Below are 14,857 nucleotides of genomic sequence, written 5' to 3'. Positions count from 1 at the left end.
CTCCTCCCCCCCCCCCCCCCCCCATCTGCCAGTGCCCTTAAAGTTTTGCACCAGAACCTCACATTCTAGTGAAGTATTCTCACTCTTCCTAACAAGCAAGCATTCTGGTTCTAGGCGCCTCATCTGCTTGTTTGTTCCATTGACTTGTATCATCATAAAAAGGTGTTTCTTCATGGTGCAAATTATTCTGATTAGATAACCAGATAATCTTATTGATGTTTTCCTGTTTTTCTTTCCCCTTATCTGTTTATTAAAAACATCCCCAAAATGTTGTGTGATGGGTTATAATGGTGCTAGTTTTTAAGGACTTTGTAGAAAACTGAGAGAGAACAGGACCAAAAGCATCATGATTTAGATGAGGACTCGGATCAGCTCAGGTTAGGTCTCTATGATTGTGCTGGCTAAGCAGCTCTAGAAAAATGAATTGGTAGATAAAGAATATATTAACTTGGTTAACTCAGTAATTCTTAGCACAAAAAAGTGTTTTTTAAAGACATTAATTTATAACACGAGAAAATAATAATCTGACACTTTGTGATTGGACATTTTGATGTCCCCAAAATCCTGAGACTAAAGTCTTGGCAAGAAGTTTAGCTCTTTGAGTCCAAGAGCTCAAGAAACAGGTGGTCCTTATTAGTTATGCAGTATGTCAGGCTTTTTTTTTTCTTTCTTTCCCAAAAGTGGAAAAGTACCAAGAATGACATTTTCGATGCAAAAATAAAAGAATTTAGACAAGAAGAAACTTAGGTAGGAAAAAACATTGCCCTCCAATGTATTGGTTACTCTGCTATAAACAACCTCAAATAAAAGAATACAGAGGTCTTGGAGTTTCAAGACCAAACTTGCTGTCAACGCAAGAAAAAGCAGTTGTTGCATTTAGCTGAATGTGATCTGGAAAAACTTAAACAGATCTATTCTTCATTGAAAAATGCAATTCTGTGACCTTAGAACACTTTTGTGAAATTGTGTGGATTTTTGCAGTTTCATTTTTGGAAGGGGAGATTTTGGTGCTTGTCAAAATATTCTGCTTTGGTGCTTTTTTTTTAAACAATATTTCCATTTTTACAGTTGAAACAGTTATTTGCTTAATTTTTGTATTTAATATGCAGGTAGGCCAGAGATTGAACTTCATTAAAAAAGATTAGGTATGCCATCAGAACTAGCTTTCAAAATATCAGGATACTGCGCAATAGGATAATAATTTAGACAGGAAATTAGCTGTGTTGCAGAATGTTCTTAGTTGGCTGGTTAGTCTTGTGTAACAAGGAAAAAGACTTGGGGTTTTGTTCCTTGAGTCAGAATTTGAGTGGCATAAAATTGCATTCAAGAAAGGACCTTATGTCTCTGTTAAAAGTGATACTTGGAATTATTTCAGTTTAATTTATGCCTCCACGTAATTAAATAGACATTTGCCTGTGTTTGCTTTGCAGAAAGCTTCATATATGGAGATGAAACCATGAAGAGAAATCAGAACAAATAATAATGCTTTTCCGAAACCGTTTTCTGTTATTGCTGGCTTTGGCAGCCTTGTTAGCTTTTCTGAGCCTCAGTCTTCAATTCTGTAAGTATATATCCCTGGTGTTTGGCCTATAATGGGCCAGTGATGTGATATATCGGTTTAAAAGCAAAGCAAAACAAAAAAAGGGGGGGTGTCATATGTTTTGTGTAGGTACTGTTGTGCTTCCTACTAAACTTAGACTTTTACAAGAAATTTAAAAAATAATCTGAAGATAAAAATATTACGAGGTACTGTATACAATTCTAAAAATAGAACTTCTTATGAAGTGGTTCAGATTTTATAGATTATTTAATTTTTAGAAGTAATAGTCTTTGTTAGGTTTGTTACGTAGGTTTAATTGAGTCATGGTAGTGAAGAGAGAACCAGTTTAGGTAAAGGAACTAATTCCTATTTTGTATTGCACCAAACTAGATGGAATCCAGGGAAGTGGCCTGACAATCTGTGCTGTGATGCTTCCTTTATTGGGGCTTCTCTGCATTTAGAAATTAAATAAAGCTTAAAAACTATTCATTTATCGTACACAGTGCTGGCCACAGGCAACTGTTTTATATAGGGAAAAGCAAATCATGTTAAGCTTCATGTTGGCTAGTCATGGGTAAGCCCTAGCAAGGTGATGGTACAAACATGGCTTGTCTTTTTCTATGCTGACCAGTCAGCAGTGTCTCAGCTAAGCTGACTGTTACATTTACTATTTTTTTCCATTTAAAGCAGGGCCATGAATAGATCCAATTTTATGTTGCAAGCAAATTAAAAATTGGTGTTGGCTAAAAGCAGAATAAACAGAATACAGGTTAACTACTTTTCCTCCATTGTATTTCCGTAGATTTTAATACATTTTGTTTCTTCTGTATCCATGCGTTAAAATAAGTTCTGCTTAGTGATCAGAAGAACACACAAGATTTCCTGTACTTAAAATTTACCAAGCATATGCAAAACAAAAATTTTTTTTTGCACAGAATTTTACGTTGCACTCTTGCTTTTGGATGCAACTACGCCTTTATGTAAGATGTAATACCTATGACTATCTAATACCTTCACTAAGCTAAGTAATGCTTGCTAGGAAATATGTACTACCTGAACATGTAATCTCTTCTGTGCACATGTGGTTCAAAACATTCTCTTAATTTCTCAGGTAGAGTATGATCTGTTTTCTATTAATTTCTCTGTGCCTTGCCCTTCAGGCTTTATGTGCCTCTGTTCTGATGTTTTGTGCTTTTTCTGTCATGTAGAACAGGGGTGTCCAGTTCACCTTGGGCTGGATCTGGACCGTGGGACTACCCCTGGGTTGGATCCATGGGTGTGGTGGCAGCAGGAGTTGGGGAATGGCAGCCATGGGTGAGAGCTATGTCTGTGCAGCCCTTGCTTTCCCCCTTGCTGCTGACCATGTCCTTTGGAGTCCAGGGGTCCTTTGGAGTCCAGGGGTCCCAGATTCTGCAGCAGGTCCTTCCCCTGACCTTGCTCCCCAACTTGTGATGTTGTGGCAGGACAGATGGAACATCTCTGTGGGCTGAATCTGCTCATGAGCTGTATGTTTGACACCCCTGATGCAGATGGTCAGCTCCTAGAGAAAAGCTGATCAAAATATGAAACATAAATATTACCTGAAATATAAGTACATGCTGCTTCATGCCCCAAGGAGGGAACCTTACTGGCAGAGGATACAAGTTGGCAAGTAAATTTAAACTTTTTAAATCACTGCCAAGTGATATCCACTTCTTTTATGGAATCTGTATGCACAAGAATCATTCCTGTAGACTGACATTTGAGGGCTGTTTTAAAAGTAAATTAAACTGCAACAAGTCAGGGCCAATGTGGATGTTGAAATATATTTGGATTTTTTTACATAATGAAGACTGAAATACTTTCTACATGTGCCCTTATAGTCTAAATTTTTGTCAGATAAGCTGACAATGTTGTTACAATTGACAGCTTTAATTAGCAGGATAATTAGGCCAAAATTAAAATAGCAGTGCAAAGCATGCAAAAATAGTGTGTGCTGGGACAAATGCAGAGACAGAGGAGCAGGCAACCCAGGGCAGCAACCTGCCCCCCCCCCCCGGTTCTGCAGCACATGGAGCCCAGCCTGGGAGGAGCTGGGTATAGCCCATAACAGAGGGCGTATGCCGGGCCATGTGTGGTAGCACAAAGTAGTGGAACAAATTTTTGCTACTACTCTTTGTGCTGCTGCAAGTGCACACCCCTGCTCATCTGGCTGCGGGTATGAGAGCTTCTACACCCTGAAGCTTGCTTGCCCCCAAGCTTGTCATGTTCACTAGGAAAATGACTTTTTACCTAGGACACTCAAGGTCACATAAATTAGTATTTCATAAATAACATGTACCATATGAGCAACTGCAGCACAGAAATATCTACCTACAATTAGTTTGTGTTGTGCCATGTATCTTTATATTGAAAAAAATGGTTTACTAGGTTTAGAGCAGTTGTAGCCATGCAGACCTATTGGAAAGAAAGGGTTTGGATAAGTATCATTGAGCTTGTAGCTTGAACACAGTAGGACTTGCCCATGTCTGACAGGAAGGCCAGTTTTTGTTCTTCAGCAGCTTTCATAACTGTTGCTGTTACATGCAAACTTGCTTTGGCTTTTGTACCCCATGCTACATATGTAGAACTGATGGGCAAAATTTGTTTTATGTGAGGTTTTTATGTTGTGGGCACAGGCATGATATTAGTGGTATAAACATTGACCCAGAACAGGCAGATCCAAAGTCTGTTTCCCACTTCAGAAAGCTGTGAGAGAAATTCACAAAAAGTATGAGCTCTGAGTATTCTGTGGCATTATCCCAATAAGTTCAGTGGAAGCACTTGTATAGAGAAAAGCTGCCCAAGCACCTAATGGCACCGCAGACTGAGAAGAAAACAAAGTATCTTTGGTGAAGACTGTACAGGATAGGACCATGCCTGCATGAAATATGGAGAGGATACTTAGCCTTAGCACCAAGAAGTGAACCCTAGCCAGTGGCAGGGTATGCGGCGAGACTGGAAACACCAACTTCACTCACTTGACATTTAGGATTGAAATCAGTGAACTAACAACTAAGAAGTGTGTGTGGGGGGGTGTGGGTGTGGTGGGCAGGGCAATATCCCCAGGCCTTGACTTTAGGGGTGGAGAGGGGACAAAAAAAAGGTGATGCTGCTTCATCTGCCAAAGGCACAAAAATGCCCTGCTCTGCCTCTGAGTGTCAGCATCTGCCTCTGAGTGTCAGCATCTCTGCTATCAAAACTATGACCATTCCAGGTACTCTTCATTTCCACCTCCAAGTCCTTCCTACTTTGTGTTGAGTCCAATCAGGAAGGATCCTAAGGAGTTTTGGCAGCATTTTCTTCCAAGCACACATCCACAAATTGCATGCATTCACAAATCCATGAAAGTCTTGATACACAGCAGAGAAAAATCTATTGGAAAAAGGTGCCTCCTGAATGGAAAAGTTTTTCAATAAGGCCTACCCAATAATACCTAAATTTGGCACAGATGCCAGTACTAAAAATTTTTGGCTGTTTCTTAGAGTTGGCGCATTCTTGCATTCCTTTTAGTTCATTTGTGGTTCACCTGGTAGCATTGTCAATCTATCCTGCACCAATAGAAACCACTCTTAATTGTCTCTTCTTCTCTTATCTAGGTTTTATAGGGGATTCATGTGTACTTACCCACTGCTCAAGGCATTTCAGTATGAGAATTTAAGTGTTAGGGCAATAGTATTATGGAGTACACTTCTACTTCGAAGCTCTTCTAATCCTTCATTGACAGCCTTGTGCTCAGAATAGTTTCTTTCATGGCCATCACTAGTGCATAAGAGTGATCTCGCTTAAAGCATCTATTGCTGAACTCTTAAGTGATTTGTTTCACCAAGAAAATGGAGATGCTCGGACATGAAACACGATTAATTCACCAAATGGTTTCCAACCTCTACATAAAACAACTTATGTGTGTTCTTCCCAAAGTTACATACTATGCCATGGGATATAAACACAGCTCTTGATAATATATAGCATCAGATTCTGAATGTTTTGCGTCTCCAGCAGTGACTAGCCAATTCAAGGGCCAGGCTATTTCATCCAAAGCTGTCAAAATAACTCATAGTAGGTCTTGACATATTACCTGAAACAACATGCCCAGTAAGCTTCTGAAAAGTAGTGATACCAAAAATCTAAGGCTTCTTTGTGGAGTAACCTGCTAATATTTGTTAAGCACTCTGCCCTGGAGTGCTTTAGCATCTGGGAGATGTTAAATGTGATATACTGCTCTCCTAGAGTGCCTGTAGACGTGTGGGACATCTGCTCCAATGTGTTGGAGAGGACTTAATTAATCCAGTCTGCTGAAGTGTGCTAATTAGCATGCTCCAGAAGTCTTGGTGTCTTCTGTATTCAGTATCCCTGCACTTCAAAATAGTGGCAGGGACATTTTAAAGCTTGTTGAACAAGAGTAGCCCTAATTAAATTGCCTGCTCCCTGCCCCTGGAGCATGTTTAAAGACACCTGTGTTTCACATTCAGTTAATGAAACTGAAACTTTATTTCAACCATCTGGAGAGAGTGGTACTTGCCAGCCGCCAACTAAGTAGGGCCCACACTGACATATACTTGAAGAAGAAAGACAAGTTATTAACTTTCTAGTAACCATGGTTTGGGATAACATAGCCTATGCAGATCCTGCAGCCTGCTTTCCATTGATGCATCTGAGAGGAATGGTTATGACTGCACTTTTCTTTTATACACTTGCCCTGGGTGCAATGTTGGCAGATGCACCTACTCAGCATATTTCAGGCACATGAGCCAGAAGTGTACGGTTACCTGCGCTAGCTACCACCTCTCCTTTGAGGACAGGTATTAGGTAGTGCAGGTGACCGTGCATTTTTATAATTAGCAAGTTTCCACGTTCCGTGTTCTCAAATAACTGATATTTATTTCCATGCAAAATGACTCCTTCAGTTCCTGTTCCTGGGCACGTGTAATGAGGGCTTCTGAGAAGCCTGGCATTTCAGTGTTCTTTATCTTGGAAGTTTCCAGAACATTTCTCTCTCTTATGAATATTTTTTTTATCATTTACTGGTTTTTGGCAATTTTACAGGGGAGTGACTAATACACTTCTTTGCTCAAGTATGAGAAAAAAAGTCTTGTTTAAAGACTAGCGTCAGAGTTCCAGGCATCTTTTAAATAATGTATTTCATAGATTGTGTGATCAGACAAAGGACTGGGGACCAGATGTGTATTTGATTTCACTTTGGCTCAGCTACTGCCCAAGTGCATGCTAAACTCAAAATATCTCTGCTGTAAAATGAGATTTACATGGACAGTTGATCCCTCTGAGTTAATATGCTTTAATTTTTAGAAGATATAGAAAGATGAGTGTTTTGAACCAAATTCTACTTGTGATAATTTTCTCTGACTACTAAATGCTACAAAGTATTTTCCTCTTGAGTTTAACAATCCTGAAATTTCACACTGGATGTTAGATTGAATGTCAGATCATATGTAACTGTTGACAATTGAAGTAGATTAGTTAGTAATTTGTTAATCTATTTGTAATTATATCTGAGTAATGTGAATATTTGAATGTGACATGTATAAAGTTATTTTTTCTTCCTATTTGTAACATTGTTTTTATTGTATATTCATTTTCTTTTTTATGTATACTGTCTTTGTCTGCCTAATGGGAATGGAAGAATTCAAATTACATTTACGTTTCATGAAGTCTTGTTTTCTGTTAAGCTCTGTTTAATCAATTATAATTTTTTGATCCATGCAGAAAATATGATGTTGAATTTATGTAAACAATCTACGCTAATTGTACTGAAACCGTATTTTTAGCACTAAATGAAATTTTTGATACATAAAAACCATTTAGTGCTTAAAAATACAGTTTCAGTACGATTAGCGTAGAATGTTTTTAAATTTGAAATTCTGACATAAGGCTACATAGTGGCTAATGTTTTACAATTTTGAATGAAAAAAAGCAAAATAATTTTACAAAAAAATAGCAGAGAAATCTGAGTAAAACTGAATTTGGTCTACCCCATGATGTGACTAGTAACTTCTAGAGACAGGTGAGTGGACTGAAAGCTTGTCAATACAGTGTTTCTCTGTGCTTTTATTAAGTAAAACATGGGCTTTTCCTTTACTAGTAACAGACCACATGTGGGTTGTGGTATGCCCAAGGGTATGTGCTGGGGCCTGTGCTGTTTAACCTGTTCATATCATAAAGGAGGATGAACAGCAAGAGGAAGAAGGCACTGGGAGTGAAATCTTTCTTCCTGTCCTATTCTCTTTTATGCTTTGTCAAAGGGCCAGAGCAGGATAAAAGGACTTCAGAATCACTGCATATAGTTTGGGAGGATTCCCTTGGCATAGGAACTGAAGACCTAAGCTGTACAGCCCCCTGCAGGTCCTCATATAGAAGGCATATTAGAGGTGTGCCCCAGCACATAGCTCTGTAGAGATTCTCAGCAGTATTGTAGCTCTTATTCAGCTGGAGTGGCTGCCATAATTTAGACTGCTGAACTACCAGTATTTAAAATTATACTCTGCACCTTTGAGCAGCCCAGGGTTAGATGATACATAGATACCTTTAAGCTATCTTTCCCAGGGAATTCAACTGCTGTGTTGCACCATGCAGAATCTGAGAATGGAAGGGCTTTCCTAAAATCTATTCTAACCATTTTTCATATCTTTAAATCAAATTCATATCTGCTAAATTGTAAAATGCTTTAAGGGAACAGCACCCATGAGGATTCACCTATTCAATACAGGACCAATAACTTAGCTAAAGGGCAGGAATTTGTACCATATCTAGCTTAGTAGTAATGGAGTAGTAAGGCCATTCTGCTTACTTTTATTGGTAAGGTGCAATAAATAGTGCTTTCTTTTTGGATCAGGATGTTATACAAAGTCTATGGAGTTACTTATGCAGATACTTATGGACCCTGTTGCCATAATTTCTCACCTTTTCAGTGTTTTAAACCTGCCGCACAATTCAAGTTCTATTTAAAATCTCTTTTGAGTTGGTTTTTATGGTTTTTTTTAAATGAGTTTCTATTTAATGTTTACAGTAATAGAAAATGTGTTGGGTTTACAAAATGAAACTCTTAATGGCCATTATTAGTGGAGTTGATTCCTTCTTTATTTACCACATCTTTTAATCACACCTCCTCCCCCCCTTTTTTTAGACCACTGAAGAGATCTTTTGTGATCAGCTTAATAAGAAATATGATATACACCTTGCAATCTTAAGTGAAAAATCTGTTGCTTTAACAACACACATCTCAAAAGAAAGATGCAGTCATCTGTTTGGAAGAGGTGCATCACTTCTCATTTTTTAAAATTCTGATTCCAAATTTTGGGGATTTTTTAACTTGGAGATGTTGAACATAGTGAAAGTTTCAATTTTTAAGGGAAATTTTGTACATTAAATGATATCAGCTATCAGATGTGTTAGGGTGCAGACAGAAGTGCAGTTGCCTGCTGTAATTGAGAATGCTTTGCAGGAAGCGTTTTGAGTTACAGTGATCCTCCCAACTAAACAGGAGTTCACTGTTAGCTTCAGGGGAGGAGAATCTAGCAGCTGGCTGGGAGCTTGCAGCTGTTTTCCCTAGCAGCGGCCCTAACTCCCTCCCAGACTGTGTATTTCAGAGGGAGCTCATTTTAGGGTTTCCCCAGCTGGTGTTGGAAGGTGGGGTGGGTGAACTGGAGCGCTCTCCACCTTGCGGGGAGCTCCCATACATCCTCTCCACCCTCTACCAGGGCGGAAAAACCCCCCGTCCAAACTCACTCTGCTCCCTTTCCCCCTTCCATTCTGAAGACAGCTGAAGCCTGGAAGGCAGTGCAGATAAAAGTTACAGAAGACTCTCTATTTTGAAATGTCTTCATCTGACCCCTCATGCGACTGGACATTTTTGAGGCTTTTCGCAGCTGTGCACTTTTATTTGGTCATGGCTATGATCTGGCCACTTTCTGTGGCCAGATCAGGTGAAAATTATCACTTCTCTCTGCACCCTTATTACTTAGTCTTGGCGAAGTACAAGGCAAAGGATATTGAAGATGGTTGTCTCAATTCAGTCAAGTTCTTAAACACATTCCTAGCTTTACATATATGAAGTGTACCACTGAATTTAACTACTTCTGTGGTTGTACACTTGCTAGAATATCCTGTTGACCTGTGGCCCCAGGGCAGTGGGTAGAGAATGAGCCAGCTGTCACTGTTAGTGCATGTCACATGCTGAGTCTAAACACTTTATTTTTCGCTATAATTGGTGCTGTTCTGGTTCTTCTTCCCAGACTGCTTTAAACACTTTTATGATCCTTTCTTTTTAGTACCTACTTTGCAGACAGGTCCTTTATACCTCTTTAAATATTTGTTTTTGTGAGCTCTGATTCTCCAGGTGGCTCAGCACTTTGGTTAATGCTGTTCTGTGACACTTCAGCTCTGTTTTTTAATTTGCAATGCTTTGGTACCTGCTGTTACATTTTAATGGGTTTGGTGCCTGCATTAACTGAGGCATGGTGTGTCTTAGTGTTTAATATCTGCCCTTGTGCTCTCCACCCACAGAACATGTGGTATGTCAGTGCTTGCTTCAGCATTTTGGGAATTTGTACATATACCTTTTTGTCCTGCGATGCTCCAGAGATCCAGCAGGTCAGAGCAGACTTGATCAATAGAGTCTGCTCTACATGCGAGCTGATGTGCACTGCACTGTGGCACGTGTAGTCGTATAAGTGGCAAAATGCACACCGGCATGCAGAAAATAGCAGGTGGTATGCTTTTGAACTAAAACACCTTTGATTGTTTAGTTTGGGTAGCATTGCAACTCAGAACGCTTCCTACAAAGCATTCTCAGTTACTGTAGGGAACTGCACTTCTGTCTGCACCCGAACGCATCTGATAGCTGATATTATTTAATGTATTATTTAATGTCATCACCGTTTTCTCAGCACTGATGTGCATTTTGCTGCTTATACAACTGTATGTACTGCAGTGCCACGTGTTTTTAAAAGCGTCTGGCACTGCAGCATAAACGTGTACAAATGCCATAGCATCAACTTTTTTTAAATCTGGGGAACCTTTGTCAGCACTTCGTTGTCTGTGCATGTGGTTTCCAGTTGCATTTTTGGAGCATTGCTGTTTGACTTTACATTTTTGAGTAGTGTTTTGTTTTTTGGTTTCACATGTTAGGTCTTGCTTAAACACCATATTGAAATTATGTAGTGTGGTGTTGGAGGCCCACCTTAATGCATGTGCCCAAATTCCTTCTGCCCTGTCTAGACTCTGTTTCAACAGATGGTGCAAGTCAGGGGTTGATCCAGGATTTCTAAAAGCAGAGTGTGGATGCAGCAACTCACACTGCAGAGGTGGCTGTACCACCTGCGTCTAGCCTCCTTTGCCCCACCAGTACAGACAGAACATGCTGTGGGAGCCTTTAGAGAGTTTTTAAAGTCCTAAAGCAGGTTAAAATACCCCCTCCCTTCCCTTTCCTGTTCAGAGGCAGCCCCATCCTGTCCTCTTTTCCTTCCCCCACCCCACTCCCTTGCCTGCCCCTGCTGTGTTCTCTACAGATGAAGGGGCCAGGACGTTCCAGAGCCAGCTGGGTTGAGCGGGGCCTGGGCTCAGCTGGGGAGGGGACAGCGGCAACAGGGCAACTGAGTTCTCCCCACCCTGCCTAGTCACAGCACAGGGAAGCAGAGCCCCTGTCTATCCCTGTTGTCCTTGTCCCCACCCCAGATGAGCCAAGCCTCTGCTGTAGTAGGCAGGAATGGCTCTGGTGCTTCTCTGCCCTAGGGACAGTGGGAAAAGGCAGGTGGGGAGGAGGGTTGAGGATTGAGGAAAGGGATGGGGAGGGTGCATTTCTTTGAGCAGGAAGGGGAAGGGAGAGAGTATTTTCATCTGTTTCAGGAACTTAAAAAATTCTCTGGAGGTTTCTGTGGTGCAGTCAGGTCCAAAAGAGGACTGTACCCCCTTTGGATCCACCACTGATGCAAGTCATCTTAAAACATGATTAAGTTAAACATATATAGAGGTACCGCCAAAAGTTTGTTTCTTTATTCCAAGCCAATAGTTAGACTTCTGAAAGAATCTAAGGTGTTGTTGGAGGCAGATTCTTGGAAGAGAAAGGTGATGGTAGAAGAAAATCCAGAACATTAGTAGAAACCCCCTCCCACACCCGTTTACATGAACAGGATCAAATGCAGTTACCAGATCTGCAAAAAATAAGTTTCATTTATATTAAAACTTCTGTTCAAGACTCTTAATTTGCAGTGGTCACTTGTATAAATGCAAGTGCTGTTCTAAATGTTTCCAAAATGAAATGTTGTTATTCAAATACGTGTAAACCAGGTTCCAATTTATTTCTTGGTTGTGGCTTTCAATAAACAGCAAATGGTAATGTCAAACAGCTCCTGTCCAAACAGGAAAACTGACATGGGTAAAACTGGAGACTGAATTATAATTGTCCAGAGTTTCCCACCCAGTTCAGTTGTTGTTGGGTTTGATTGTATATTTATATTAGCAGAAAACCAAAGAATTTATACTAATATCTAAGCTAGCTAGCTGTTATTTTATACTAATAACAGGTAAGCTATCACAAGTAGAAGTACTTGCATGTTTAGTAGCTAAATTGTTCTTGGCTGTTTATGGATCCTTTTCAAATATATTGTTCCTAGATAAGTTGTTTTTTTTTCTGTCAGAGGGCTGCAAAATATGATTTGAGTTCCATAGGCACTGATAAAACTTTATAAATAAATAAACAAACAAGTTTTTATATAAAATAAAAATAATATAAGTGTCCAAGATTTTCATCAATGTCTTACACATGTGTGTCACGGTGCCCGGAGCTGGCAAGCCAAGCTCACGGTCGTGGTCACGGTGGGGCGGCCGGGTGGTGGCAAATTGGATACGGAACAGGCGGGATTTCTGGCGTGGAGTTCTGAGGCACGTGAGCATAGTGGTTTTAAACAAAAGTGATTTATTTGACTTACGCTTAGCGGCGTAGGTAGAGTTGCTTTCTTCAGTTACAGTAAATACAAACAACAGAGGGGTCCGTTGGCCCACGGGGTTCTTAAGTGAGCCCTTGCTATCTAGCCGGAGCTAGGGGCGGCTGCTCAACTTAATAGTCCCAGGGCTGGTCAACGGCTCATTTAAGGAACAGGACAAACAACAAAACTGTAACGATGACGAACGAAGACTGAATCGTGACGCCAGTCCAATGGACGAAACGGGTGGTCGAAGGAAAAGCCGAGGTTAGGAGCCGAGAGATGATGCAGCGGAGGGATGAGCCGGATCGTGGTTGATAATGGAAGCCGAGGTCAGTCAAATGCCAGGTAAGTAAAAGCTAGAATCAATGTCGGAGCCGTAGAAGCAATCGAAGTCGGAGTCAAAGCCAGTAAGTTCAGTAATCGGAACAATCGGTACACGAGGAGACGAAATCAAAGGTATGAATCCGCTGTGTGAGATTGTGAGGAGAACCGGGGGACTGACTCCCAAATCGCTCTCTGCCTCGCAGTCTCTGCTAACAGCAGCCTCTGCTACAGACAGCACACGGTCTCTCACCACGCTCTCACTAACGACGCCCACACAACACCACACCCCTTGGTGGGGGCTCACAGGTCTTTATACTAATTTTAGTGACCAATCAGATCCTATCCTGCAAAGAAATTTCTAGTCAGATTATGTCATGCTGCAGAAAGACTGAGCATGCGCCTGGTCAGGTTTTGTGGGCAACTGAGCATGTGCGAAGCTGAAAAGTAGGTCACGGATGACTGACAGGCCCAGGGGTCGAGCAGAGGGCATGCAGCCTAGGCTGTCTGCACATGTCAGGATCGACTCTCCTGTATTGGCAGCACCCAAATCTAATAATTTTCATTGACAATGTGGTATACTTTGGCATACATTTCTACTGAAGGCCATGGATTAAATTCTTGTCCCATTTCAATGAAATGAAATCCTTGGCATGCAGTGGGGCCAGAGTTTCATTTTCCAACTTAGTGCTGCTTCTAATATTTATTTCAATAATCATTTGATGCTTTGTGTATGAACACCTTTTGAATGTATTAACTTGATTTTTTTTTCTCTGAAAACATGGGTGAAAACTTCATTTCTTCTAATGCTCTTAACCCCCCCCCCCCACAAAACCCTTATACAGTTTGCCACAGGGGCCTCTATAATGACTTTCTCTAAGCGTGCATACAGACATTCAGGGAGGTTAGATCTATCTAAGGCTTGCCCCCCCCATTTCCTCCAAGTCTCCCCCTACAGCCCGCACCAGGACTGGGGGGCTGTAGGGGGAGACTTGGAGGGAATGGGGGGGCAAGCAGGCTAGAGGGGACTGGGGGGGTGGGATATGGGCAAGGCCTGCAGGGGGCAATTGCAGGGGGGCAGGCTGTGTCCATAGGAGGTTGGTGGGGCCAGGAGGCTCATGGGGTCTGCAGAAGGGGTGGAGAGGTTCGTCTCCCACCCTTTAGGGCCAGGGGCTATTTTTATCCCCTGACCTCCCCCCAGATGAACAATCCTTTTCCAGGAAACATGTTCCCCCGTCTGTCCCACCACTCTCCCCATCTCGACTTACTTCCTTGGCTCCCAGCATCAGCAAACACTGCTAAAATCGGCACTGAAAGTGGTTTGCAGGATTGGGGGTTAGCAGGCTCAGTGGAGGGCTAGTTGGTCTGTGGGGGTGGGGGATTTGTCTGTCTGGGGGTGGAGTGAGGGACTGGGAGCTAAAAATAGCCTGGTGCCAGGAAGAGGGTAGGAAAAGTGCAGCCCCAAGGCTGGGGCCATCAGCTGGGCTTTCCCAGGCCTGGGGCTGTGCTGGGAACTGTACAGAAGTTAGATTGGTCTAAAAATAGGCAACTGGATCTAAGTTAGACTACCTCAGAGGTAGGGTTAATTGAGATTAGGCTGGCCATTTTTAGCTCGATCTAAGCTTCCTGAACTTCTGTATAGTTTGTACTTAGTTTGACCTAACTGGAGATCTAAGTTTAAGGTTCACACTTGGATGACCTTAAATGGATGGCCATTTTTAACCTCCCCCTAGCTTCCCCAACCAGCTGTACACACCCAAAAATGGGACCAAAATGGGGTGTTTTTGTCACTGGTCCAAACAGCCCTGTAATGTCTTTTGCCAGCAGAGGTGGCCTGAGCCAGAAGCACTGCAAAAGATGTCTGGAGGTGCTGTCCTGACTTTTTAATCACAACAGTGGATTTAGTCACCCTGCAGTCTTTTGAATGCAGGGTCTACAACTGTGATAGGCTTGTGTGGGCTGTTCAAAGGCTTACTAAGATGCCAGCATAAGGACCTGTCACGATCAGACTCTGATGCTGAAACAGCTGCACATACAG

At 41.6% G+C, this 14,857-nt stretch overlaps 1 protein-coding gene across 2 annotated transcripts in view; it reads left to right on the top strand.

The window, feature by feature from the left end:
• Nucleotides 1-14,857, top strand: part of PXYLP1 (2-phosphoxylose phosphatase 1) — a 143,571-nt gene that overhangs the window by 26,315 nt on the left and 102,399 nt on the right. For both annotated transcript variants that reach the window (XM_019503661.1, XM_019503660.1), the window contains exon 2: nucleotides 1,431-1,561. In XM_019503661.1, coding sequence (XP_019359206.1) covers nucleotides 1,483-1,561 — 79 coding nt within the window. In that variant the 5' untranslated portion in view covers nucleotides 1,431-1,482. The remainder of the gene's footprint in view (nucleotides 1-1,430; nucleotides 1,562-14,857) is intronic.

This window comes from Gavialis gangeticus, unplaced genomic scaffold, assembly GCF_001723915.1.
Source record: "Gavialis gangeticus isolate Ggan-Ray unplaced genomic scaffold, GavGan_comp1, whole genome shotgun sequence".
NCBI classification, from domain to species: domain Eukaryota; kingdom Metazoa; phylum Chordata; order Crocodylia; family Gavialidae; genus Gavialis; species Gavialis gangeticus.
This window is presented reverse-complemented; position numbering and strand designations above follow the sequence as displayed.